Source organism: Photinus pyralis, unplaced genomic scaffold, assembly GCF_008802855.1.
Source record: "Photinus pyralis isolate 1611_PpyrPB1 unplaced genomic scaffold, Ppyr1.3 Ppyr1.4_LG9, whole genome shotgun sequence".
NCBI classification, from domain to species: Eukaryota; Metazoa; Arthropoda; class Insecta; order Coleoptera; family Lampyridae; genus Photinus; species Photinus pyralis.
The window spans coordinates 10,512,784-10,539,098 of NW_022170878.1; the positions used below are offsets into that span (position 1 = coordinate 10,512,784).

General features: G+C 42.2%; 3 protein-coding genes across 5 annotated transcripts; 2 read left to right on the plus strand and 1 right to left on the minus strand.

Moving 5' to 3' along the window:
- The first annotated feature begins 8,728 nt into the window (after positions 1 to 8,728).
- LOC116180860 (carbonic anhydrase 2-like) lies at positions 8,729 to 15,748 on the plus strand. Of its 3 annotated transcripts, XM_031501022.1 has the most exons (8): positions 8,797 to 8,888; positions 9,032 to 9,091; positions 9,152 to 9,185; positions 14,712 to 14,903; positions 14,956 to 15,074; positions 15,121 to 15,213; positions 15,262 to 15,483; positions 15,531 to 15,748. In XM_031501022.1, the coding sequence occupies exons 3-8, from the start codon at positions 9,152 to 9,154 to the stop codon at positions 15,666 to 15,668; spliced, it is 798 nt and encodes a 265-aa protein (XP_031356882.1). In that variant the 5' UTR covers positions 8,797 to 8,888; positions 9,032 to 9,091; the 3' UTR covers positions 15,669 to 15,748. The 3 variants fall into 3 exon arrangements, with proteins under 3 accessions (XP_031356883.1, XP_031356882.1, XP_031356881.1); XM_031501023.1 differs by lacking the exon at positions 9,032 to 9,091 and having other exon boundaries at positions 8,729 to 8,888; XM_031501021.1 differs by lacking the exon at positions 8,797 to 8,888 and having other exon boundaries at positions 8,899 to 9,091.
- Positions 15,749 to 19,078: 3,330 nt separating this feature from the next.
- Positions 19,079 to 20,831, plus strand: LOC116181467 (facilitated trehalose transporter Tret1-like). Its single transcript, XM_031501852.1, has 2 exons — positions 19,079 to 19,359; positions 19,405 to 20,831. Exons 1-2 carry the CDS (start codon positions 19,293 to 19,295, stop codon positions 20,742 to 20,744), a joined length of 1,407 nt encoding a protein of 468 aa, XP_031357712.1. The 5' UTR covers positions 19,079 to 19,292; the 3' UTR covers positions 20,745 to 20,831.
- Positions 20,832 to 22,391: 1,560 nt separating this feature from the next.
- LOC116181477 (facilitated trehalose transporter Tret1-like) lies at positions 22,392 to 24,374 on the minus strand. The gene is made up of 2 exons (XM_031501859.1): positions 23,887 to 24,374; positions 22,392 to 23,836 (listed from the first exon to the last, which is right to left on the minus strand). Exons 1-2 carry the CDS (start codon positions 23,951 to 23,953, stop codon positions 22,497 to 22,499), a joined length of 1,407 nt encoding a protein of 468 aa, XP_031357719.1. The 5' UTR covers positions 23,954 to 24,374; the 3' UTR covers positions 22,392 to 22,496.
- Positions 24,375 to 26,315: the final 1,941 nt, after the last annotated feature.

The following is a 26,315-nucleotide window of genomic DNA, read 5'->3' on the forward strand; positions in this document are numbered from 1 at the left end:
GCCTAGGGGAGTATTTTGATATAGGACACTTGGGGTCGGAAATCTAAAATAAGGGCGCCAGAACCAAATTTATCTTCTGGAATTTCACGCCTGTATGTAGGCAACCCAACCGACCGACGTTTCGCGCGGAGCGATGCAGAGCGAGTTAGCGCGAGGAAGCGACATGGGAGGGAAAACGACAGTCAAAAGCAATAACATTTACAAGTGTTCAACGTGGCCACCGTTGTTCTCAATGCACTTCCTACATCTAGCCAACTATTATTATACTATTGCCATAGTGTTTATTCACTTGATACGCGTCGTTGCAGACGGGATTTCGTGGGTTTAAACAAAATTCTGATCAAGTGTCAGCCACACATCGCCGCCTGAGATCGCTCCGTGTGCACCGCCGGCCGGTTGGGTTGCCTACCTACAGGCGCGAAATTCCAGAAGGTAAATTTGGCTCTGGCACCCTTATTTTAGATTTCCGACCCCAAGTGTCCTATATCAAAATACTCCCCTACGCACCACCTACACGCTCCCAAACGGTGGCAGGTACTATAGGAATCACCCTGTATGTACCTCATATTTCAGAAAATGCTCAACAATTTTAATAGAATTTACTAATTTATTTGATTCATTTCAATTTTAGATAGATATAGATTTTAGATAGATTTATATTAATTACAGACTTCTAGTTTTATAGAATTTGAAATGAATCAGATAAATATTCTACGGCCTACTTTGTTTAATCGACATTTTCAAAACTGAATAATGGGTTTCCCTATTTACCGCAATTTTTTGCTTATCAAACATGTATTTTTCTCATAAATAAGGAATGTATTGGTGCAAAACAACATTGCAAATAGAGTAAAAACTTTTTATTACATTTTTAGACTTTTGCGCTGTTGCCACGTTCGCCCAAGTCGAAAACAAGCACTTTGGAACACCCTGTACATATCTGTTTTCATGGTACCTGCCAAGCTGTTAATTTGGTGGAGAATGTGTAAAGAGGAAGGAAGGAGTGTGAGGGCGCAATTCTGGTGGGCCGCCTCGGGCACCAGCGGTAGCTACTCCGCCACTGGTTTGCCCGTTGGTGCACGTCGTTTGCCGCCGGGACGGGAAAGCCCAAGCTATGCCGAACTCGCCTTCGGTTCGTTCGGCATTGGTATGCACTTCCCATTTTGTAACGGGAGCCATATAACGGCCACGAAATTTGAGCGAGCGATTGGTATGACCTCTATGTTTTGTGACCGGAACCGTACAACAGGCTCCAGAATTTCGGACGAGCGGTTGATTAATGGTACGAACACTGTGTTTTCTGACTGGAACCGTACATACTCACTGATTCACAAATTTATAACATGTAAATTTATCACACACGAGCGCGAACTTTAAATAATCACTTCGACATCAATGTTGGAACTTCCATTGAACCGGCTTCAATTAGCTTCTATTGCAAAACGGAATTCTAGAAAATTCACGAAACATTCTCGAGAATTCACCATAACTACGGAATAAGCACATCACATTTCCCGGAGAGATCGCGTCACATGCGCCTTCATTCCTCATCGCCGTTGGACTTGATGGCGTCTTTTTGGATGTCTAGAATATTCGAACGCCTTTTCAAAGTCAAACGCTATGACAATCGTGCATCCTCTAATATATAATTTATTCATGTAATTTATTAATTATGGCTTTCCAGTTTTACTAGAAGATCCGGTGTCGAATGATAACGACGAAAACGGGTTTTACGAGAAGTAGTAGGTAGATGAGTAATTGTTTCGTTTTTAGTATCCACATTACTCTGTCATTGGCCATGACTTTGTACGTAAGCTCGTAATACTCCCGGTTTAGGTGTAGGAATTGCGATTGCCTCGAGTCTGTTTCTTGGGTAAGCACTTTGCGAAGTATTTCTTGTCCAGCCAATGGGGGATGTTTTAACATGGCATGGTGGACATTATCTTTAGTCTTTGAATGTGGCTTTCTGTAGATGTTTGTAATGTTTTATTAAATTGTGGTGCATGACTTTAACATGAATACTTACTATTGGCATTGTCAAAATGTACTTTTCGTCTTAATTTATGGTAACCGAGGCGGGAGTAGAGCCACGCCATTTTGATGTTTTTTTATGGTCACGCAATTTATCATTTTACGAGTTGTTTTATCTCAATTGATCATGCATGTGTTTTTAATGTATCTTTGTACTAAGTTGATTTACCATGTTTTTCACGTGCATTTATGACGTCTCGTGTGTTTTGTTTTTGATCCAATTACTTCATTTTTATCGTACAATTTATTTGTGCATTTTTCTCCTTAGCATTTTGCTTTGTGTGGGATATGCCGGCTGTTTTACCCGTAGAAGGTTTCCCTGTTGCAGATGTAATGTATTTATTCGTTATGATAATTTAATTGATAAGAAAAGGGGTGGGGATGGAGTGCGGTTTATAGGGAAAAAGGGGGAGGGGGTTAAAATGTTATCGAGGGGTAGTATGGAGTACCCCCCGGCACACACGATACATAGTTCCATTGCCATTACCAAAAGACCACCATAAGGGCACTGAGGTTTACAGAGAAAGGAGGTGGGGTTATTATTTGCGGGATTATTTAGAACCTCCGCCCCAATATAATATTAAGGGGACGGGGGAGGGGGGGGGCGTTAAATCATTTCAGGCTACCAATTGACCTCAGATTTTACATACGCATGCCGTTAGTGGTGCTAAGTAAAACTTTTGAATATGAGGAGGGAGGAGCGGAGAACTTTCATGCGCGACTTCTTTTCGAGATTAGGGGGCAACGAAAGGGGGGGGGGGAGAAATTGATTTTATCTTTCATAGTACTCTAATACAGCGGTCGCCAAGCGGTGGTCCCCGAGAAAATTTTGATCCGTGAAGAATTTGGATCGCCAATGCTAACTTACTGATTACATTGAATAAGTACTATTTTTATGGGTTTTTAAGGTAACCTTTATACTTAAATTGATTAAATATTTTTTGTTTAGTGATCCGTGAAAATTAAAACGTTGGCGACTGCTGCTCGATCTCGAATGAAACGAAAACGAAAGGAATCAGTTTCTACCCATCATAGTCCTTCTGTCCTCGAACCCTTCTCGTGGTCGGCTATAATTCCTTATATTGCAAGAGTGGATTGTCGGAGAAGGGTCCTCACAAAGAGCCATTGGGACCGAATATCTCAAAAACGGTTTGTAGGAGGAGAGTCCAAAGCAAATCGTCTGGACGAGACATATATATCTATAGAGAAAGGGTTGTGGAGTCCTTCTTTGCGGGTTGGTTTTGAACCCCCGCTGCTTTTAATATAATTTTCCAAAAACGCGTATCGACTTTTCAATTGGTGAGGGTATTGGTGCTGGGGGTAACCTCCCCCCCCCCCTGCCCGTTCTGTACAGTACGTAAAAGAGGACTTCCGTAGCAACTGTCATGATAGTCCGAAAGGAAAAACTGTTTATGAAAGAAAATCTTGTTACCGGGAGGGTCTGGGGAGTATAATCCTCAGTACAAGATGTTCCCAATTACTTGTTTTCGATGTTTTTCGGGAATGTTTGCGAACTAAAAGAGGTAAAGTGATCCGGTTTGCGCTTCTCGGAGTTACTTTTCAAAGCTGCTTAGATTAACGATGTCAATTTTGACGTATGACTTGCGCGAACGTGGCAACAGCGCAAAAGTCCAAAAATGCATGAACAAGTTTCCATAGCCTGCTTAGTTTGTAATATACAGCATCAAAGTCTATTCAAATGGATGTATGGTATTTTTTGTACCAATAAATTCTTACATTTTTTCTAATTAGAAAAATACATAGTTAAATCGTTATTCGTGGATTAAATACAAATAGGCCGTGAAATGTATAATTCACATTTCAGGAATTGCTCAAAATAATAGTTTTAATAGAATTTACTCATTTATCTTATTCAGTTCAAATTCTATAAATCTAAAAGTTAGTCTCTGTAATCAATATAAATTAATCTAAAGTCTGAGTAAACCATAGATATAGGTTTCAGTCAGGTTTGAGATACATGAAGCAAAATTCATTAAAATACTGTTGTTTGGAGCATTTCCTGAAACAAGAACTATACATATATTCCCACAAAAATTGTTTATTGCACTTTTGAACTTTTGCAGTGTTGCCACGTTCGCCCAAGTCATACGCCAAAACTGACATCTAGGCCAGCTTTGAAAAGTAACCCAGAGAAGTGCAAATCGCATCGCTCTATCTCTCTTAGTTATCAAGATATCCCCGAAGAACATCGAAAACGAGGAATTTGAAACACCCTGTACACACAACAGTTCCGTTACCATTTCCAGAATATGAGTTTTACAGGGAAAGGGTTGTGGAGTTCTCCTTTGCTCGATCGTTTTGAACCCCCGCCGCTGTTAAACCTTAACCAATCCTGTTTGAGATTATAATGTTCGAGGAAAGTGGAGGTGGACTTTTGTAGGTTCGTGAAAAAGAGTTTTAAATGTCCTTTTGGGGCCTTTGGTGGCTCTTTCTTGTCCTGAACCTTTGGAATTCTGACAAGCACTTACAGGAGAAAAATTTGGCTTTAGATAGACCAAAAATGGTGGGGCATGGTCACAGAGAATTTAAAATGTAAATTCGCATTTTTTTTTTTGGTTTAAATTTGCTTGAAGTGTTGCATAACCAACAACGTGTAACGATCGTTGCCTAAATCGCAAAGTGCATCCCATTAACAGGCGGCGGCAAATTCATCGCGACGTGACCGCGCAACCTCTTAATCAAACGGATATTAAAAGCAATTGACAATTCAAAACGTACGCATCCTGTTTGACAAACAATCCCTTTAATTAACATTCAAACGCGTTTCTACTAATTCGCAATGAAAACGAAAAATCATACATTAAATAATTACCATAAATTACACAATGCTATTTTCACACCGATTAATTATTCTTGCTTTTTGTACAATTTTTAGTTGCCAGTTGAGAATCTCTTCATTACCCCCCACTTTTATTTGAAAATAAAGACCGTCAGAATGTTATCTAATCCTTGGGGCAAAACGCAAATAATGTCGAAATCCGCTGACGCAGCTAATTCAAAAAAGGTGAAGCTGTGTCAACAAGTAACACGTGACTCCTCATGCGGTGTTGTTTTTTCCAAATTTGAATAGGTCTCGACCTTGCTTTTTTATTACGAGAATTGCTCAGGTTACATGAGAAAGCACTTAAGTTACCAAGTGTCGTCAAGGCAAAGAAGCGGATTAAAAAAAATGGAAATACACTCTATTGCCCACTCAGTAACTGGCGTTAAATTTAAAAAACCAATTTTGATATATTTTGGATCATCACCAAAACTTGGAGGATCTAAAACAGCACACAGGAAACAAAGAGTCAATCCCCCTAACCCTACCCCCAACCCTCGGGCCTTACGATGCCAAGTCCTCCACAGCAATTCCATCATAATTTTAGAAAAAGGATTATTGAATTTTTGTTTTCTGGGGGGTATTCCACGTCCCCAGATTGGATGATCATTTGACGAACGTGCTGCGGGGGTATAGAATGCTTCCCTCTGCTCCAGGAAAGATACATTTTTTTTAATTTTTACTTTTTTTTATTTTTGAGTGGGGGGGGGTGACCAGTTCTTGAAGAGAACTGCTATGGTACTACCAGAAAAGTGGAGAAAAATATTTGGACAGGGCAGGTATTGAACTGGGCAAGGGTAAAAATTTCAAATAGTAATAATCAGAGAGGGTATCTATGAGGCTAGGCGGGACTAGAAACAAAATTAAAGAATACCAACATTTTGAAGATGGAGTGGGATTGATGTTTATAGAAGAATAAATTTTATAAATGTTTTTATACAGGGTGTTTTTTTGGGAGCTTTAGTTAAAAGTTTCTGGGAAAGTAAAATAGGTAGGTTTTAGAAAATTTGTACTTAGGAGTTACTCTGAAGGCCGAATCAATGTAAAATACTTTCAAAATGGCCGCACTTCCGGAAACGCTGGAAGTAGATAGTAACTTCGTTATTTTAAATGGCAATCCCTATTTTTTATTGCATTTTTGGATTCTACGTGAAATTTCACTTCTTTTGATACCCATATGTTGATATCTGCCATTTATGGATTTTAAGTTATTTTGACTTTAAGAAAAAAAATGGCGGATGCAGATATCTGTTCTAGCAACAATTCCATACCAAAAATGTTTCAACGAAGTTTTTTATATTTTGCATTGAATTTATTTTGTTAATCTTGCATTTGCAATTCAATTCATTTTCTTAAATATTCTCTTGTAGAGCTTTGTATCATTTGAGCTTCAACGGTTTGTAGTGCATTTGTGGGTACAAAATTTCCAAAATTCATACAATTTCGTTCCAGTTTTCGAATGAATGTACGGAAAGCGCGCGCCGCGATTCTGCCCATTTCACCATAAATAACAATTAAATTCCATAATTCCATAATAGGTGAAACCACTGCGAGTCATTTTTCGATTTTTTAAAAACTTATGTTAACCTATAACAGTGGGTGATGACTAGATTTGTTTAAAATTCAATTGTTATAGAATCATGGCCGACTACTAAAAAGAAAATCCGAAAAAAATAGTGTCAATTCAATCAGAAACTGTTAAAGATAGCTATAGGAACATGTAATATCAAAATATGCCAATTTCGATTCTCTATCTCATGCAATATTAAGAACATGGTCATTCCATTTAAAAAAACTAAGTTTATAGACTTTGAAGTTTCTTAAATTTGGATCTCCATAGGTGCGGTTGTACGCAACTTAAGTTTTTTTTAAGTACACTAAAAGAAATCCCTATTCATTCTCTATGCACTGATAAAAATGGGTTGCCATGGCTATAACCGTTTTCAAGTAATAAATTATCAAGGTACCATCTGCATCCGCCATTTTTTTTCACAAAGTCAAAATAACTTAAAAATCATAAATGGCAGATATCGACATGTGGGTATCAAAAGAACTGAAATTTCACGTAGAATCCAAAAATGCAATAAAAAATAGGGATTGCCATTTAAAATAACGGAATTACTATCTACTACCGGTGTTTTCGGAAGTGCGGACATTTTGAAAATATTTTACATAGATTCGGCGTTCAGAGTAACTTCTAAGTATAAATTTTCAAAAACCTACGTATTTTACTTTCCCAGAAACGTTTAACTAAAGCTCCCAAAAAACACCCTGTACAGGCTGATTCAAATTCGAGGGCCACCGCATGGGAATCTCGGGAAATATAAGAGAAGAAGTTGTGTATTTTTGATGCTTAACAAAATGCAGTTTTGAAACTGAGAAAATTCCGACTACTTTCGGAGATATCCGGAAAAAAACGAAATTTTGCAAAATCGTTTTTATTTTTTAATGAAATTATTTTAAAAAAATTTTCCTATATGAAAGTTGTTTAACATTTTATTCTCCATAATAAGGCAGCATTTCATTGTTTTTATTTCAGAAAACCAATGAATTACGAAAAACAATTGAAATTTTTTAAATAACAATGCACACTTTCATTAGCCTCATTTGATTTTTTCTCTTTTCAATGACGTAACACGTTAGCACCCATGTGGAAGAAATTTAATTTTTATTCCAACTTTTTGTGATCCTGCTTTGCCTTTGGTGAACACTTTGAACATTCATTGCGATGAACCCCATTGGTTTTTCTTCAAGGTTCAATATGACATATACACGTTCATTTGTTTTATTTTGATGTATGATATCTGGATTATTGTTATTGTTCTAATTGAAACAAATTTTTTGAAAAATTTTCTTGAATTGTGTACTAACATGTTATATCATCATCGAAAAGAAAAAAATCAACTGATCCTAATGAAAAGATGCACTGCCATCATTTAAAAAAGTTCAATTGTTTTCGTTACTCATTAATTGTTTTATGAAAATTAAAAAAATGTATAAAAAAGGGGAGGGGTGTAAAATACTGCCCCTTCTCAGGATAGAAATTCTATTCTACTTGCTCGCCTATTGTGAGAGTACTGAGGATTCTACACATTCTGGGAGGGATCGTAACATCGAGGTGTCCCATTCCCACAAAAAAGGCAAATCCGATAATCCTTTCCCGAAAGTGCTGAGGAGCATGTAATGTCAGGGAGGAGAGCAGAATACTCCCCTCCTTGATGAATTTTCTAGGGTCTAGTGTCTAGGGAGTATGGAACAAATTCGATGATCCTTGGACGACAGTGCTGAGGAGAAACTAGTTTAAGGGAGGGGTATAGAAGACGCCCCCACCTCATGAAATAAATTACGTTTTTTTTTGCTGAAGAATGGTTATGAAAGGGTCGAAGTAACGGGCGAAAAACGGGAGCAAGGTAATCAGAAGTGGTGAAGGTGAAAAAGGCATGAAGCTAAAGAAGTAGCTGTGGGTTTTCGAAATTTTACACGCAATTTCGAAATTAGGCGACAGCGACTCATTGCATCTCGCCTATGTAAACGAACTGTCAATTTCGCCCTTACTTTGCGACTTTGAACGACCTAATGTAAAAGCGATAAGGGCTTCATTTCCCTCCAAACTACACGCACGCGAACTTTCGTTACCGTTCCGGCGACAAATGCCGTGGTTGTAACGCAATTAAATTAAATGGCCATTTAATGTACTGACCGTCCGTAATTGAATGTCACTTTAATTATTTATTCATTTTGAAGAATTCGTGCGGGCAGCGCGCTATAAGCTAAACGTCAATCTGAGCAATTTTCCTCAATTTTCCCGATCGAAATTCGAAAAATGTAATAAGGCAAACCGTCCGAGTGAGTTCCCGTGTTTTCGAAGAGTGAGAGAGTGGGGTTTAGTGAAGGATACCAGATTTTAATAGGAGCTTCGGACAACAAAAACCCGCAGTTGGGCGCCTCCTCTCTTAGCTTGGTCCGCCGAGAGTAGTACCTGCTTAAAGTGACATTTTTTGGGACAGTTTTGAAGGTAAGCGACGAGCGCGTGTGTTGGGAAGGATTAGTTTTACGAAGTGAGTGATGATAAGTTTGTTTGCCGCCGTATTTTAATCAGCGCTGATAAAGACAAAACAAAATTCCTTTAAAAGTTAATTTCCATTTATCTTTCATTAGCGCTCGTGCTTTTGTGGTGTACGGTAATTTTAGACTATTAAATAAGTAATCCATTAAAAGGTAATAACAGACAATAGTTTCTCGGCTTTTTAAATGATGAACGACTCTTCGCTTTTTCAGATGGCGGTCGAATGGGGATACAGCTCGAAAAATGGTAAGTGCCACCTCTACAATACCACTTTTGTTTATACACTAATCACGCATCTGTGACGACCTTGGAACTTTCACATACTAAAAAGCAATTAATTTTCCGATGGGCGAAAATTTTCTTCGGTCGGCGACGCGAGGTGGAAAGCTTGCGCTAATTTACCACTTAACCGCAAGGTCAAAGGGTGTCAAATTGGGTGAATTTATTTCCTAATCGCCCACCAATTGTTTTCATTTTTCACTCTGGGTAATTTCAGTAAAAAATAGAATTTTATTTTTGAATTCATAAAAATAGATTTTATCGTAAATATCATATTTTAAGCGGTTGCTCGAAACGAGCAGATTTTTGGAAACTAAATTTTCATTACAATTACAAAGTGTGGGGATTTTTTTTTTTTTTAGCGGGCGTGAGTTACATTATCGTCCTCAAAATAAATAATCCAGGGGATCCCCTAGTTTTCCTACAAAATTATTCGGCCTTAAAAATTGTTATGATCGTTTTTTGGAAGGGACAGTGGAATTTTTCTTCCCATACTCCATACTAAAAGTTTTCTGGCATGAAAGTAGCGCCAGGTGGTCTGAGGCGAGGGGAATTCCAAAAAAATACTTTCCAAGAAAACACGATGACTCTTTACCAGGGAAATTAGAACGATTTGGCCGAAATTTTTGCACGCCGTTCGTATCAGCAACGTTCAGAAAAATCCGAAGAAAAATACGGATTGACCGCTTCTTTGAAAATTACGTAATGGATACAAAAAAATATCGATTATTATTGCAAAATTATAAACATATCAAAAGTCGGAGAAATCGCTTGGAAAATGTTTACTCAGGGATTTTCGTGGTCGCCAAGGCTCTCAAAATTGCCTGGGGATAGGTACGCATGGTGCTACGGGTAGCCGGTGGAGGAGAGGGGTGATACCACCCAGAGCTACGTTTTCCAACTAAATTCGTCTGCCTTTAACCTTTTTGTGAACGTGGTGCGGAAACATTTTCTCGAATATTGATCGTGTGAATGGTAACAGTAAACGTTTTTGGGAACTATCGTAGTACCGGGGGGGTCTGGGGACATATAATATATGTAATACCCCCCAAAAATAAAAATACTTTCCAAGAAAGCACCATGACTCTTTCCCTATTGTTCCTATCACTCTTGTAATTGTCTTCGGGAACGCGTAATCTAATTTTCGTTTGCTGGGGGGTATTCCATACCCCCCGGTGCTACGTTTTCCCACTAAATTCGTCTGCCTTTTACCTTTTCGTGAACGTGGTGCGGTTACATTTTCTGGAATATTAATCGTGTGAATGGTAACAGTAAACGTTTTTGGGAACTATCGTAGTACCGGGGGGGTCTGGGGGCATATAACATATGTAATACTACCCCGAAATAAAAATACTTTCCAAGAAAGCACCATGACTCTTTCCCTATTGTTCCTATCACTCTTGTAATTGTCTTCGGGTACGCGCGATCTAATTTTCGTTTGCGGGGGGTATTCCATACCCCCCGGTGCTACGTTTTCCCACTAAATTCGTCTGCCTTTTACCTTTTTGTGAACGTGGTGCGGTTACATTTTCTGGAATATTAATCGTGTGAATGGTAACAGTAAACGTTTTTGGGAACTATCGTAGTACCGGGGGGGTCTGGGGGCATATAACATATGTAATACTACCCCGAAATAAAAATACTTTCCAAGAAAGCACCATGACTCTTTCCCTATTGTTCCTATCACTCTTGTAATTGTCTTCGGGTACGCGCGATCTAATTTTCGTTTGCGGGGGGGGGGGGGATTCCATACCCCCCAGTGCTCCGTTTTCCCACTAAATTCGTCTGCCTTTAACCTTTTGTGAACGTGATGCGGTAACATTTTCTCGAATATTGATCGTGTGAATGGTAACAGTAAACGATTTTGGGAACTATCGTAGTACGGGGGGGGGGGGGGGTCTGGGGGCATATAATATATGTAATACCCCCCCAGAAATAAAAATACTTTCCAAGAAAGCACGATGACTCTTTCCCTATTCCTTCTATCATCCTTGTAATAGTCTTCGGGAACGCGTAATCTAATTTTCGCTTACTGGGGGGTATCCCATACCCCCCAGGCCCCCCGGTGCTACGTTTTCCCACTAAATAAATTCGTCTGCCTTTAACCTTTTTTGTGAACGTGATGTGGTAACATTTTCTCGAATATTGATCGTGTGAATGGTAACAGTAAAAGTTTTTGGGAACTATCATAGTATCGGGGGGGTCTGGGGGCATATAATATATGTAATACCCCCCAGAAATAAAAATACTTTCCAAGAAAGCACGATGACTCTTTCCCTATTGTTCCTAGCAGTCTTGTAATTGTCTTCGGGTACGCGCAATCTAATTTTCGTTTGCGGGGGGTATGCCCCCCCCCCTCCCCGTACTACTTGCGCATCATGAAATGTTTGCATCACACGGAGGCAAGAGGTTGCGAGTCCTTCCTGGAGAATTATAATGATTATTCTTTAGAAAGTTTCCCCAACTCTTTGTTATAACTGAGGTGTATTGGAATACCCCACATCTAAACAATGTTCATTATTCAGGAAGGTTCGCCAGTTTTTCCTGGTGCTACGTTCTCATCCCGAAACGTCGACAGTCACCAGCGCTCTCATGATCACCTCGGATTCTTACTGAAGAGTCATAATGAGAGAGCTGAACGTAGCACAGAAGTTGGGGGAATGACCCCCAGATAAGGGGAAATTGGGGATTCTTTGAAAAATTATCAAAGGAGCGGATCTGAACGTTTTGGGTGACAACGTAGCACCGGGGGTCTGGAGGTATGGAAAAGAAATTGGGGGCTGCCTAAACAATGATTAGTTATGAGAGGATCCATTTTTCAGAAAGAGCCCAACGTTTCTTCTTCAAACTGGGGGAGGAGAGCTCCAACCACCCCCCCCCCCCCCCCATATGTCCTCATTCTAAAACGTCTAATCGAAATTGCGGATACTGGGGAGTATTCAATCGGTACTGCGTTCTCCTACAAAAATGTTAGTCTTCTTATGATGCCAAGAGTATACTATAGAAAGAGATATCGAACCCTCGTTTTTTGGGGTGTATTTCTGGAGAGAGGGAATTCCATACCAAAACCTGATTAATACAATTTTATTTTCGAACTGTAATCGTTGAAAACTTTTCCCATAAGTTAATCTAAGATCTGGATTTAATATGTCTCTGATACGCCAAAAAATAATCCACGGATTGATCTGGTCGAATCCTCACCAAATGAATGATATCTTAAAATTTAAAAAAAGTTTTGTTCCAATGCTCCCATCTTTTTACTACTATTTCGTCGAGATGGTTTGCAGAAGACGGCCCTGGTATGGGTCCCTGAGGTACACCACACAAGAAAAACATTTTCGTCCTGGAATATTTGTGACTTTCATAGGGTCACGATAATTCGTTGCCATGGTACTCACGCCGGTTTATCAAGCCAACAAGGTTAAGATTTGCATATTTCGAAAGAGAGCATTTGCAAACAAAGTGCAAGTTGGGATACTTGCGAAACATCGGCGGTTTTATAGCGAAACATTCGGAGCAGTTAGCGATTATCTAATCAAATTTTTCTCAAAAAAAGTGCCGCGGGTTGGGCGATAAGAGAAACAACACTTTTCTATTATTCTGTAGCTATCTGTCGATAAACTTTGCAATCGCCGCGTTATGTAAAAGAAAAACGGTCGCGATTGCGATACTCGTCGATTTCTGGTCAAATAATAACTAGTTTCAAGGTCACCCAGATACTTTCGTTATTGTTTGTTGGGGGCAATAAAATTAAAGTGTCCTAAAAATAGCACTTTCACGCTTACAACCCAAAACCTTCCCGGTAAGTAAGACGATCGCCACAAAGTCATTCGTGGTGTGCGGTTCGAAGGCTCGTGTGTAGGTGAACAGCGACCTTGAAAATGATCCCGTTTCAATTATCATTCACTTACGCATGATTTCTTTATTGAATTAAGGAGGCTGTGCTGCACGTGACTCTAATCTTTTAAATAATAGATGCTGAGCTCAAGCGCCTGACTCATCGTCGTATGGAAATGACCTAAACAACACAATTCTCATAAATTTCTTAAATGTGTTTTGTAAACTGATCGGTTAAGCTAATGCAATCCACTTAACTTGCGTTTCGTAACGAGAATTTCCTTCAAAACATTTCAATATTAAATTAAACTCGTTCCAATTGCAGCAATTTCCGTTGCGCTTCCGGGTGGCGGAAATATAAAGTCGATACACATTTCCTGACCGTATCAATAATCGTAGCCTCCATTTACGACAAATTTTGAACAATTAGTTAGCAAGACTTAAGAGCCATGGCCCAATATTTGTCAATGATCAAAGATAATAAACGGCGATCAAAAATGAGTTGCTGTCGAGTCGCCTTTGGAAGTGCAATTTCCTATGTAAACAAAAATTCCAAAGGTGACTCGACAGCAACTCATTTTTGATCGCATACTATATTGCGATGAAAAAAAAGTTGCTGTCGAGTCACCCTTGGAATTTTTGTTTACATCTGGTAATCATAACTTGAACTTCCAAAGGCGACTTGATGTCAATCCTTTTTTGTTCGACCGTTACTTGAACCTTGTAGTGACCTTTGAGCCTCTACAAGTGCGCCAGTTTCTAAGAACTTGAACCTCAAGCGTCTAGAAAAGTGTTCTAAATGCTTACAGTAATCTTTTTATGGGCCTTTAAGAGTCCTCCAATGGCCTTCTGGAGGTTTTGAAAGCTTTAACTGGCCTTTAGAGTGTATAGAAGGTTTTCAAAATACGTTTAAGAACCATTAATACGCTTTATGACTATTTAAGTGAGTTTTAAACGGTCTCCATGAGCTTGCAAGCAACTTGGAAGATCTTCCAAAAGATCCTCAAGTCGTTGAGATGTGTACCTCTGAGAGTAACGCGAAAGAGCATCAAAAGGTCAGTTTTATAATAGACTTTCAGGGAGGTCGTTGAATCCCCTTTTCTACCAACCCCCATTGACAGAATATTCAAGGGCAGGGGAAAGCAATCGTACAGGAAGGGAGTCTAGAATACTTCCTAGGAAAAGGAAGTACGAAAGCCCTCCCTAAAAATAATCATAGGAGTGATGAAGTCTCTAAGATCTTGAAATAGCTAGGGGGGGGGGGCGGTCCCTTCAATCAGCTCCGTTGCTACGTTACAGCCTTCCCCACCCTCCTGGTAAGAAAAGGTACTCAATCCTTTTTCTTTTGACAAGTTTTAATACCCCGCAGACCACCTGGTGTTACCTTACAGCCTTTAGTTCATTCGTAGTAAGTGTCAATCAAGAGAGGGTGATCGAATCTGTCTCTCCCAGGAGTTTCTCATCCCCCCCCCCCCTCGACCTTCTCAAAACGTTCAGGCCTCGCGACTAAGGTGTAAAGACGATCAAATCTTCCTTTCCTGAATAATATTTCATACTCCACGAGATCGATATATCGAGAAAAGATGAAGAGGCAGTCCATATACCCCTTGGGGCCACGATTAAAAAAGGTTTTTTTACGTGTTCTTGATTTTCCAGGTCCATTGACGTGGTCGGAATGTTTCCCCGCGGCGAAAGGCGAGAGGCAAAGCCCGATCGACATCAACCCGGACGAATTGAAGACCTTCGTGCCGACGCAGAAACTCACCTGGAAGTACATCCCCGAGAACACGGAGAGGATCACCAACACCGGCAACGGTTGGAAGGTGGAGGTTAACGGATCCGGTTCGGGTACGCGATTCGTCGAGCGGTCTCGGCCGATTTATCAACCTTTCACTTGCAGAACTGAGCGGGGGGCCGCTAAAGGACAAGTACGTCTTGGAGCAGTTCCACTGTCACTGGGGAGGTTCCGACACCGAAGGGTCCGAGCACACGATCAATGGGAAGAAGTACGCGGGGGAGGTGAGGGTTTGTTGCGCTGAAAGTGTGGCTTATGTTTGTGTTTCAGTTGCACTTAGTGCACAGGAACACCAGGTATAGCTCCGTTGAGGAGGCGCTGAAACACCCCGATGGATTATGCGTTTTAGGAATTCTGCTACAGGTACACTGATGCGCTTAGCACCGGTCATACTCACTGATTCATTTTCAGCCTGGAAAAAATCACTACGAGTTCAACAAAGTAGTTGCGCAAGTCCACAACGTCCAATTTAAAGACCAAGCGAAACCGGTAGGCATCCCCATCGACCCGAGCGCGTTTATCCCCGAAAACAGCGCATATTGGACCTACCAAGGCTCACTGACCACGCCCCCCTGCCACGAGTGCGTGGTTTGGGTGCTATTCAAACAGCCGATCGAGGTTTCGCAGGAGCAGGTGAGATTGTTTTTACCCTCGACGGCTATAAAAATGCGAATTCGCAGCTGAAAACCTGTCGAATGCTGAGGAATTACTGCAAGGAGGGAATGTGCCCGATCGACAAGCACGAGGGATTCGTCATGGCGAATTTCAGACCTCCGCTGCCGGTCGGAAGACGCGAAGTACTCGAATGCACGCACTAGTGACTAGGAATACCTACATTTTAATGCAACGCACAATATTTGTGGTTTACACTGTTTGCCAAATATATTTTTAGATTAATTACATGTCCAAACAGCACCCCCCCCCGCCTCTCCTTGTCTTGGTCTTGGCCAAGCAATATACTTTCGGGGTAGTTGAGGTTGATTCGGCTCTTGGCAAATCGCACGTAGTGCAGGTACAGTAAATGCCTCTAAGGTTAGAGTACCTTTCGGCTTACACAATGCTTGCTAACAAAGAAGCACGGACGCCATCGTACCTCCAACAAACGAGAACACGATGGGCCGGGGTACAGATATCGTTGGAATCAGTTTTTTCATTAAGTCACAAATGGTATCGCCCTCCCTTCAAAAGGCTCCCTCCAAGAAACATTGAAAACTGGATCGCTTTTGGGATGATACTTGCTCTCATGCAATTGCCTGTGATTATTTGTACGAAGATCGTTTCACGACAGAGCCAAAATTAGGTCGCTAAAAGTTCGTTTAATTCCCCTTTTTGTCTCATCTATTGAAAACCGTTGAGTATGCCTACGCGCTGCACTCAAACGAATCGTTTTTCTAGAAATTTTATTAACACGAGAGCTAGCTGCGTTACGGATCTCACTTTCGACTAGTTGGACAATCTTGTACACGAGTTTAACTAGGTCCATCGCTTTGCAATTGTTCCGCGATTCACAAAAAATTGGCACGGCCGATTTCATATTCGCCAGTCCGCGTTGATTGCGGCGATTTCTCTTAAAATCGTGTGACTGATCACGGACGATTGTAAAAATTAAACGTCGCACGCTATTGCGATCGAAGTTAAGCGAGAATTCGCTATTTTCCCTCTCTAATTTTCTATATGAAGTTGCCCAAATAAAAAACCGAACCAGAATCAACGCTCGCTGTGGTCCAATAATCCACCCATATTTCATAACCCGTCCCCGCACGGTTCTACGCAACCACGCTAGCCGGAGACGCCGTAATCACCAAAACAGCGCATGGTTTTCCAAATACGCTCGCTGTCGCTACACCAAACTCGCTGATGGTATACGTCTTTCGCTATAAAAACCGTTGCACGTCATTGATTTGTGTATCAATTTCAGACATATGCTGCAACACTGCAACATGTACAAAAAAAAACAAGTAGTGTGCGAAATCTATAGAAAACTTGTCTGAAATTGATTCATAAATCAATGACGTGCAACGGTTTTTATAGCGAAAGACGTATAAATCTATGGAAATGTTCCTATACGAATTCGAAACTTACTGCAAATCGGACTACCGTTACAATGAACAGCACTCTGGCACTGTGTACTACTAGACAAGTCAAACTGCTTTGAGTCTAGAGGGATCTTCGTGTTTGATCGTGAGTGCGGGATCACTACACGTTGATCGACCAGGGGAAGGAAGTAATAGGTACACGTCGACGTTCCTAGAACCAAAGTGGTCCGAAAAAATGTACGGGGAGTATGAAATACCCCCCCCCCCCAGCACTTCCGCGCAAAGAAGATATAAATTTCCCTTTTAGAGTCATTAGCACAATAATAACAATTCGCAAAGAGATTAGGGGAAGGGGGGGGGGGTTTACTCCCGGTAGTGCCACCGCTCCGAAAAATGCTAAATACCATGTTTGAGGGAGAATTCGCTAATACGGGGGTCTTATGAAAGAAAGATTTTGCGAAACTCGAAATTGCCATTAAAGAGCCTAAACGTTTTGTGGAGGGGGTAGTAATGGAGAGGGGTGGGGGAGGTATGGGGTACTTTCCAGGAAAAGGAAAATCAATGGCCCACCCTGATCAATAATCTTGAGGGTGGTAAATACCACCCAGTAACAAATCCCGGGTAAGAAATATTCCGCGAATCTCCTGTTAAGTGCCCTCAGAAGATCAATAACAATTCTCGAGAAGATTAACTAAATATTTCACTCATGATGTGTTGTTCCTGGACCTGGACCATATCCCCTAGACCCCCCCCCTTTCAGTTATAATACGCTCTTTTCCACAACGTTTAGACCCTACAGTATAACCTAATGTCCCTAATACATGTCTCCTGAAAGCACACTTTCCAGGCCCTGGGGACTACATAACTTCGGACCCACCAAACGGCGCTACCCGGATCGGTGTAAGCCGGGGTCGTTTAGGGTACATATCCCCGAAAGCTGGAGAGAGCTGGTTTCTTCTACATACGATGGAGAAGCTGGTGGGTGCATACATTAGGAGCGGGGTACTGGTCTTTAGATCACCAGGCTTGAGAGCGAATGTGTGACCGGGCCGGGGGGGGGGGGGGGGAGTGCGAAAAGGGAGTAAGCACAATCGACCTTTAGTGTGCCTAAATGCTGCCTGGTCGACCTAGATAGAAATAGACGGATCCAAATTCCTAAGGGGATCCGGCGAGTAAGTACGATCCCTGATCGATGCTCATAAGGTGGACCTGTTGGGGGTACAGAATACCACCCCAGGTAAAAATATTCACCAAATCCCCCTTTTCAAGAGAGAATCTTATATCTTGGATAGCGTTTGGGAGTCTGGAGTGTATGGAATAACTCCTAGGAATATACCTAGGACAGAAATATTCAATGGATCTACTTTGAATTAGGAAAAGAATTTTGATGGTATTTCCTGGTAACTGGTCATATGGGTGCTAAAAACTTGTTTACATTTCAAGAGAGAGTCTAGTACCGAGGGGTTTGGAATACTCTCCAGGAACATCTTCCAGGAAATAAAGATTCATTGAATCTTTCTCGAAAAATGACCGAGGTCCTCCACGTTGAGTGAAGGGACCAGCAATGATTAACTGGTGGAGTGGAGCGGAGAAAAATCTCTCGAGAGTTCTGAAGGTCCTAAACGTTTCGAATATGGTTCTGGGTTTTTTCCTCCAAAAGTGACAAGAAATTAAATGCAAAAATTAGTACCGTACACCATGAACTTTTCGGATTCGATGCTCCCTTAAAAGAAAAAATAAGTCAAAAACCATCAACGCAAGAAGTCGAGGGAGGTGCGCCAACGTGGTATTACCTGATACAAGGTATGCAGCGATGGTTTAACAGTTGCCTATCTCTTTTCCTTGAAAATCAGTCAATTTTTGAGGGTGCTTCGAACGGCATCTTCTCGATACCTCTCTCAGTGTGATACTAAAGATCTTCTTCGGCTGCCCACTTGGATAAATTCGGCTGAACCACGCCACCGCCGCATACCTCAAGTGAGACGCGGGATTCCAGGTGATAAAACGTGACGCGGACTTTCCCAATGGATACTGGCACTTGGAGGTGCTTTTGTTCGCGCGTTATCACAAAAACGGTAACAATCGCGTGCTTTTTTTAACGCTCAATAATGAACTGAATTATCGAGTACCACGCCGTGGCTCGTGCTGATATTTTTATGCGCGAATCTCAAGGTTTGGCTCGTCCGAATATTTCGATTCATAGTCTCGGCAGCGGCGAACATTTTCAATTGAAAACAATTCGAACAGAAAAATTCGCTATGGCAATCTCTCTTTGTGCGATTGTTGAATTTTTTGCTCATTGAGTCATGCGATTCGTACGTACCAGTCTTTGTGTTGTTGTCGTTTAGTAATGAGAGTAAAAATGCATTCAGTTCTAATCGACGTGTTCACGAAAGAAGGTCGAAAATGACGATTAAGTTGGAGATGATGTGGGGTTGTAAAAATCTGTTCCAATACCTCGCCATGGTTTCGGGTAAGTCACCTACTCGTGAAGAACCGATGGCAAAATCTGTTTTAGGTACCTTCTCGACTATTTGCAGCGGAATGCACTACGGATGGCCCTCGCCCTCTTTGCCCAAGTTGGAAGGCTGGGTGGACAACGAGGAGGGCTCCTGGATGGCCGTGATGCCGTTGGTTGGCGCAGTGTGCGGCTCGCTCTGTGGTGCTTACATCGTCGACATCATCGGAAGAAAGAAGACCTTGCTCTTCGCGATGTTTCCGTTCTTCACCGCCTGGATGCTGGTCGCGTACGGCAAGTCGTTCGCCGTCCTCATGGTCGCGCGACTTCTCGCCGGAATCGCGGACGGTCTGACTTTCACCGCCCTCCCCATTTACCTCGGCGAGATTTCCGATCCGAAAATTCGCGGACTGCTCGGCTCGAGCGTCTCGGTGACCTGGATTTTCGGCATAATGCTCATCAACGCGATCGGATCGTACTTGGAGATATCGCTGACGGCCCTGATATCGTCCGCATTTCCCGCCTTGTGCTTCGTGACCTTCATCTGGATGCCCGAAACTCCCTACTTTCTTCTGATGAAGGGGCAGGAATCGGAGGCGCGCAGAAGTCTGCGAATTTTCAACGGCAAACAGGAGGTCGAAAGAGAGCTAGAGGTAATGGCCGAAGAAGTCAAAGAGCACAACGCGTCCAACGGAAAATGGCTGAACCTATTCGTGGTCCCGAGCAACCGCAAGGCGCTCTACGTTATGATGGGAACGCGCGGATTTCAGCAGCTCGCCGGAGTTTCCGCGATCACCTTCTACGCGTACTCCATCTTCGACAACGTCGGCGATCTGGTATCACCAAGCGTTGCCTCAATTATCTACTTCACAATACAAGTAGTAGTGTGCACGTGCTGTTCCGTAATCGTCGACCGAACGGGACGTCGGCCGCTACTCATAATCTCAATCACCGGCTCGGGAATCGCGCTACTCGTCAAGGCCATTTACTTCCTCATAAAGGAAGAAACCGAAATTGACGTGGACGACTACAGTGTCATCCCGATCATTGCGATGATCGCCTTCGTTCTCATCTTCAGCATCGGAATGCAGAGCATACCGATCCTTCTCCTCGGCGAGATCTTTCCGACGGACGTCAAGGCCTTCGCCGTCTGTTTCGCCGACATCTACTTCAGCTTGGTCGCGACCATCGTGTCCAAGTTTTTCCAAATTACCAAGGACAACTACGGATTGCACGTGCCGTTCTTCGCCTTCTCCGGTTTCTGTTTTTTGGGACTGCTCTTTATGTACCACGTCGTTCCGGAGACGAACGGAAAGACCTTGGAAGAAATTCAGCAGTGCTTTAGAGGGAAGGATTCTAAGGAGACGACGGAGGAGTATCGAAAAAACCCAGAAATTTAAGTGAAATGTCGTTGACCGACAGTATTTTTGTAAACGGATCTAGTTAACATGTAATCAATTATTTAAATAAAGTAGGTAGCTTTTGTACATATTGCGATGGAGAAGACCAAATCAAATCTTTTTTTGGGGCAATAATCCGAAAATCAACTTTGAACCATTACAGACTCTTGAAAATTCCTCCTAAATACTTTAAGTATTAATAAAACTGAAAGCAACTTAAAGACCCTATCAAAAGATCCCAAAGACACAAACTTTTGAGGCGCTTTGAGGCCCTTGGAAGATGCATAAAGGTCTTCAAAAGTTTGTAGCGAATTTTCTCGAGCGACATCAAGGCGCAGTCAAGTCGATAAAGGATTAATCACCGGTGATAAGGAATGAAAGCGGATGTGACTCATTCTTATGCTGATTCGCGACTTCTCTAGAGGCTTTTTGTTTGCTATATAAGCAAAATGAATAGTGTTTAGTTTCAGTCTCAACATCGATACTGAAGTAATAAATGTGTGTTCTAAATCGAAGTGTCATACGTTTGAGTACAGGCAAGTAATAATTAATAATTAACTCAATCTATTTAAGGGGCGTTTTAACTTAGTTTCTCGTTAATAGTGTTGGTTCCTGAAGATGAATAATTAATTTTACATCCATAAATCACTAATTAAATTGACGTTACATACTTTAAGCCAGCCAGCCAAAGGCGAGTCCGACATAAAAACAGATCTGCTATTAAACTTTGAAGCAAAAGTGATAGCTCGAAAACAAACTCGCACTATTCGTCTGGAGTAATTGTGAATGTGGGAAATAAATTGGTGCCGAACTTTGGTTTTGGAATTATTAGATTTTTCTTGAAGAGTTAATGGTAGAACTATTTTAATGCTGAGCGAGCAGAAGGCGAGTCCGGCACAAATTTTATCAGAGTAAAAGTCTTGATGGGGGAAGTAAATTTGTGCTGAACTCGCTTTCGCCTCCTTCGGCATTGGTTTTAGAATTATTAGATTTTTCGTGAAGTGTTAATAGTAGAGCTATTTTAATGCCGAGCGAGCCGAAGGCGAGTCCGGCACAAATTTTGTCAGAATAAAAGTCTTGATGGGGGAAGTAAATTTGTGCCGCACTCACTTTCGCCTCTCTCGGCATTCGTTTTAGAATTATTAGATTTTTCTTGAAGTGTTAATAGTAGAGCTATTTTAATGCTGATCGAGCCGAAGACGAGTTCGGCACAAATTTAGTCAGAGAATAGGTCTAATGGCAGAAGTAAATTTGTGCCGAACTCGTCTTCGGCTCGCTTACCATTGGTTTTGGAACTATTAGATTTTTCTTGAATCAAAAATGCCGAGCGAGCCTAAGGCCAGTTCTGCACAAATTTAGTCAGAAGAAAGGTCTGGTGGGTTGGATCTATTTCTGTCGAAATTTTCCTTTGATAGCTCGGCATTAAAATAGACTTTCAATTCAATTTTCAACGAGAAATTTCAAAATTGGTCCCGAGCGAGATGAAGAGGGAGTCGGAAACCCGTAGGAAGATCTGCTGAGGAAACTGGGAAGAAAGATAGTCGAAAAACCCGAAGAAAATGGAAGAAACTGAAGATGTTGTGGAAAAATTTCTCACTGAAGTTTGGCTCATACGTCGACAATTCCTAACAGGCGTAAAGATTGATCTCCGATAGCTTAGCATTTGTTTATTTAAATAAAAGGAACGACATTGTGAATAACAACTACAGAAAGGATCAAAAGATCAATAAAATACTAAAACAGTAATCAGTCTCAAAGTTCTTCGTTCTCCTTATAACGCTCTCTAAAATCTTCGACCTCCTCGCTGCGAAATCCCTCCTGAATCTCTTCGAGAGTCTTCCCAGTCGTTTCGGGTACGTTATAGATAATAAAAACTAAACCGACGATACAGCAACCGGTAAAGGCGAAGAACGGCACGCACAGGCCGAAATGGTCTTTGGTGATTTGGAAACACTTCGAGACGGTCGCCGCCAGCGCGCTGAAGTAGATGTCCGCGAAGCAGACCGCGAAACCCTTGACGTCCGTCGGGAAGAGCTCGCTGAGGAGTAAAATGGGAACGCCCTGCATGCCGACGCTGAACATTACGACGAAGAGCACCAGCGCGATCACCGGCACCAGGCTGAAGTCGTCGACGTTGATGTTCGTCTCGTCCTTTAGGAAGAAGTAGGTGCCTTCGATGAAGAGGGCGATGCCCGAGCCGATTATCGAAATGATCATGAGCGGTCGACGGCCCGTTCTGTCAACGATCATCGAGCAGATGACGCAGAAAATTACTTGCACTGTGAAGTAGATAATTGAGGCGACGCTTGGGGAGACGAGGCTGCTGGCGTTGTCAAAGATGGTGTAGGCGTAGAAGGTGATGGCCGTAGTTCCGGTGAGTTGTTGGAAGCCGCGCGTGCCCAGCATGACGATGAGTGCTCTACGATTGCTGGGCACGAGGAAGAGGTCCACCCACCTTCCGTTGCTGGCGTTGTGCTCCTTCACTTCCTTTGCCATCCTTTCCAGTTCGTTTTCGATGTTACCTTTCCCGTGAAAGATTTCCATGCTCTTCCGCGCCTCGTCGTCGTTCTCCTTCATTAGGAGATAGTAGGGACTCTCCGGCATCCAGATGAACGTGATCAGACAGACGGCAGGAAGGACGGACGATATCAGCGCGGCGAGTGTGACAGAGAGGTACGATCCCAAAACGTTCGCCAGTAGGATGCCGAAAATCCAAGCTACCGAAATGCTAGATCCGATCGATCCTCGAATGCGCGGATCTGATATTTCTCCTAGGTAGATGGGAAGTGCGGAGAAGGAGAAGCCGTCACCGATTCCGGCGAGGAAACGCGCCACGAGTATCACAACAACTGACTTGGCATAGGCCACCAGAATCCAACCTATGAAATATGGAAACGTAGAGAGTAGGATCGTTTTTTTCCTCCCGATTAGATCGACCACTAAGCCTCCGCAGAGCGAACCACACATCGCACCAACCAGCGGCATGACTGCCATCCAGGATCCCTCCTCGTTGGTCGCGATTCCCTCCAGTTTGGGCAGCGACGCCGACGGCCATCCGTAATGCATTCCGCTGCAAATGATCGCCAGACCACCTGCAATTGGAGCTGCTGGTAGAAACCTAACGGAACCGGTTGCCTCTTACCAGAAAACATTGCGACATATTGGAAGAGATTCTTGCTGATGCGTTGGCCATCTAATTTCATCGTCATTTTGGACGCGCGTTTTTTTTCTTCTCTTCAATAACAGCACAATCACATTTCGAGGACGAACGACACGATGTTATCCTATCTACAAGCACGCACGGAGTGGATCGCGCAAGAACTTTTGATAGTAGGTACTTATCGCAAACTTCAAAATACCACCTCTACGATTTGGCCCAATTAAAAGCAATTTACCTGCACTTTTTTAATTAAGCTTTTAAAAATTTTCTACGGATCCAATAACGCGCTTATTTACTACGTTGGGAATTACCGCAAGGAAATTTGTACTAATCGATTCGACAAGCTAATTGTACCTACTCTTACCACTAATTGCAGTTTATCTTAGCTTTAAAACACGTTTCGGGAAGGTTGTTTTCGACCTTTAATAATTGTACTCGAGGTAGTGCATACCACTTTCGTAGTAAATGTGGCAATTTCCTGTGAGCGCAGCGACAACAATTTCATTGGAGATGAACGTTTTTGAAAATGCTGGGGTGGGAAAATAAGGAAATTTGCCAGTCGTTCGAAAGTTCAGTTTCCTCCCAAGTCTCGGACAGGATTAAATTTGACGCAATTCTCTGGTACCGAAGCACGTGGACGGTATCCAGACTCTTTCCTCTTCGTGTACATATTGACCGTAATGCGGTCGAGTGACCAAGAATTCATAATTACCGAATGACATATATGCGATAATTGTTTTGAAATTGCTCTTTGTGTAAGCGTCCCAAATGACGTGAGTAGAATATACTGTTCTTATTGAGTCACGTAAGTTCATAATGACAGCAATTTGCTCTATTCCCTCTCAATCTTTAAAACATCCATAATGAAGCGGTTTACTACAAAAGCAGTGGCAACTCTGGACAACGCCAGATGATCTTATACGCTTTAGGGCACTTCTCGGTAGGGGCGACCAAAATGTTATGAGCCCGCAGCCCTTTTTTATCGGGCTCTTAAAAAATCTCCGAAGAGATTAGCCGAGTCTCTCTGAAAATAGGTTCTAAACGTTTTGGGAGGAAGCGTGTATAGAAAACCCTCCAGAAGTGGACATTTGATGACTCCTTCCCGAAAGAAACTGTCAAGGTAATTTTCAAACAAATGAAATCGATTCTCCCTTGTACTGGGGGGTATTCCATACCCCCCAGTGGTATGTTCTCTCCCAAAATGTTTGTTGATTTTCTATGAAGTACTGAATCTTTGTTTTTTGACACGACATTCATTACACGAGAGTTCTGAGAGCTGAACATTTTGGAGAACGTAACACCGGGGGGTCGGGGGGGGGGGGGGTATGGAATACCCCCCCAGAAGTCGACATTTGATGCCTCCTTCCCGAAAGAAACTGTCAAGGTAATTTTCAAACAAATGAAGTCGATTCTCCCTTGTACTGGGGGGTATTCCATACCCCCCAGACCCCCCGGTGGTATGTTCTCTCAGAAATGTTTGATTATTTCCAATGAAGTACTGAATTTTTGGTTTGCTGACACGACATTCCATACACGAGACTTCTAAGAGCTGAACATTTTGGAGAACGTAACACCGGGGGGTCTGGGGGGGTCTAGAAAACCCCCCAGAAGTGGACATTTGATGACTCCTTCCCGATAGAAACTGTCAAGGTAATTTTCAAACAAATGAAGTCGATTCTCCCTTGTACTGGGGGGTATTCCATACCCCCCAGACCCCCCGGTGGTATGTTCTCTCAGAAATGTTTGATTATTTCCAATGAAGTACTGAATTTTTGGTTTGCTGACACGACATTCCATACACGAGACTTCTAAGAGCTGAACATTTTGGAGAACGTAACACCGGGGGGTCTGGGGGGGTCTAGAAAACCCCCCAGAAGTGGACATTTGATGACTCCTTCCCGATAGAAACTGTCAAGGTAATTTTCAAACAAATGAAGTCGATTCTCCTTGTACTGGGGGGTAATCCATACCCCCCCCCCCCAGCACCCCGGTAGTGCGTTTTCTCCCAAAGTATTAAGAGCCCTAAGCTTTCATGAATTCATCAATTCGCAGTGTTCTGAGAGGAAGCGGGAATACCCACCAGGAACGAATTTTAGAAACAAATTTCTGAAGACTCTAAGCGGAACGTTCGCCGCATTCATCGTTCTCAAAATGTGTTTTTTCCTGGGGAATATTCCATACCCCTCAGACGGTGACACTCTCACCCAAAGCGCTTTTTATTACCCTTATGATCATTTATTATAGAGGGCTATTTATGTTTCTTTGCCGTAAAGATGAGATGCATCCATTAATTGGTGAATTGTAAAGAGAACGTTCTTTTGTTTTGACCCAGTTCATTGCAAATCTGATTAAGATACAATGAAGAGCGTTTCTCTACTACGCATTCAAAAACCGCAATTCGAACGGAAACT

Coding starts and splice junctions, on each gene's coding strand:
- LOC116180860 (XM_031501023.1), top strand. CDS start 9,152: ATGGCGGTCGAATGGGGATACAGCTCGAAAAATG. Junction 15,075..15,120: donor GGAAGAAGTACGCGGGGGAG/GTGAGGGTTTGT, acceptor TTTGTGTTTCAG/TTGCACTTAGTGCACAGGAA. Junction 15,214..15,261: donor TTTTAGGAATTCTGCTACAG/GTACACTGATGC, acceptor ATTCATTTTCAG/CCTGGAAAAAATCACTACGA.
- LOC116181467 (XM_031501852.1), top strand. CDS start 19,293: ATGACGATTAAGTTGGAGATGATGTGGGGTTGTAAAAATCTGTTCCAA. Junction 19,360..19,404: donor ATACCTCGCCATGGTTTCGG/GTAAGTCACCTA, acceptor AATCTGTTTTAG/GTACCTTCTCGACTATTTGC.
- LOC116181477 (XM_031501859.1), bottom strand. CDS start 23,953: ATGACGATGAAATTAGATGGCCAACGCATCAGCAAGAATCTCTTCCAA. Junction 23,837..23,886: donor ATATGTCGCAATGTTTTCTG/GTAAGAGGCAAC, acceptor CTCCAATTGCAG/GTGGTCTGGCGATCATTTGC.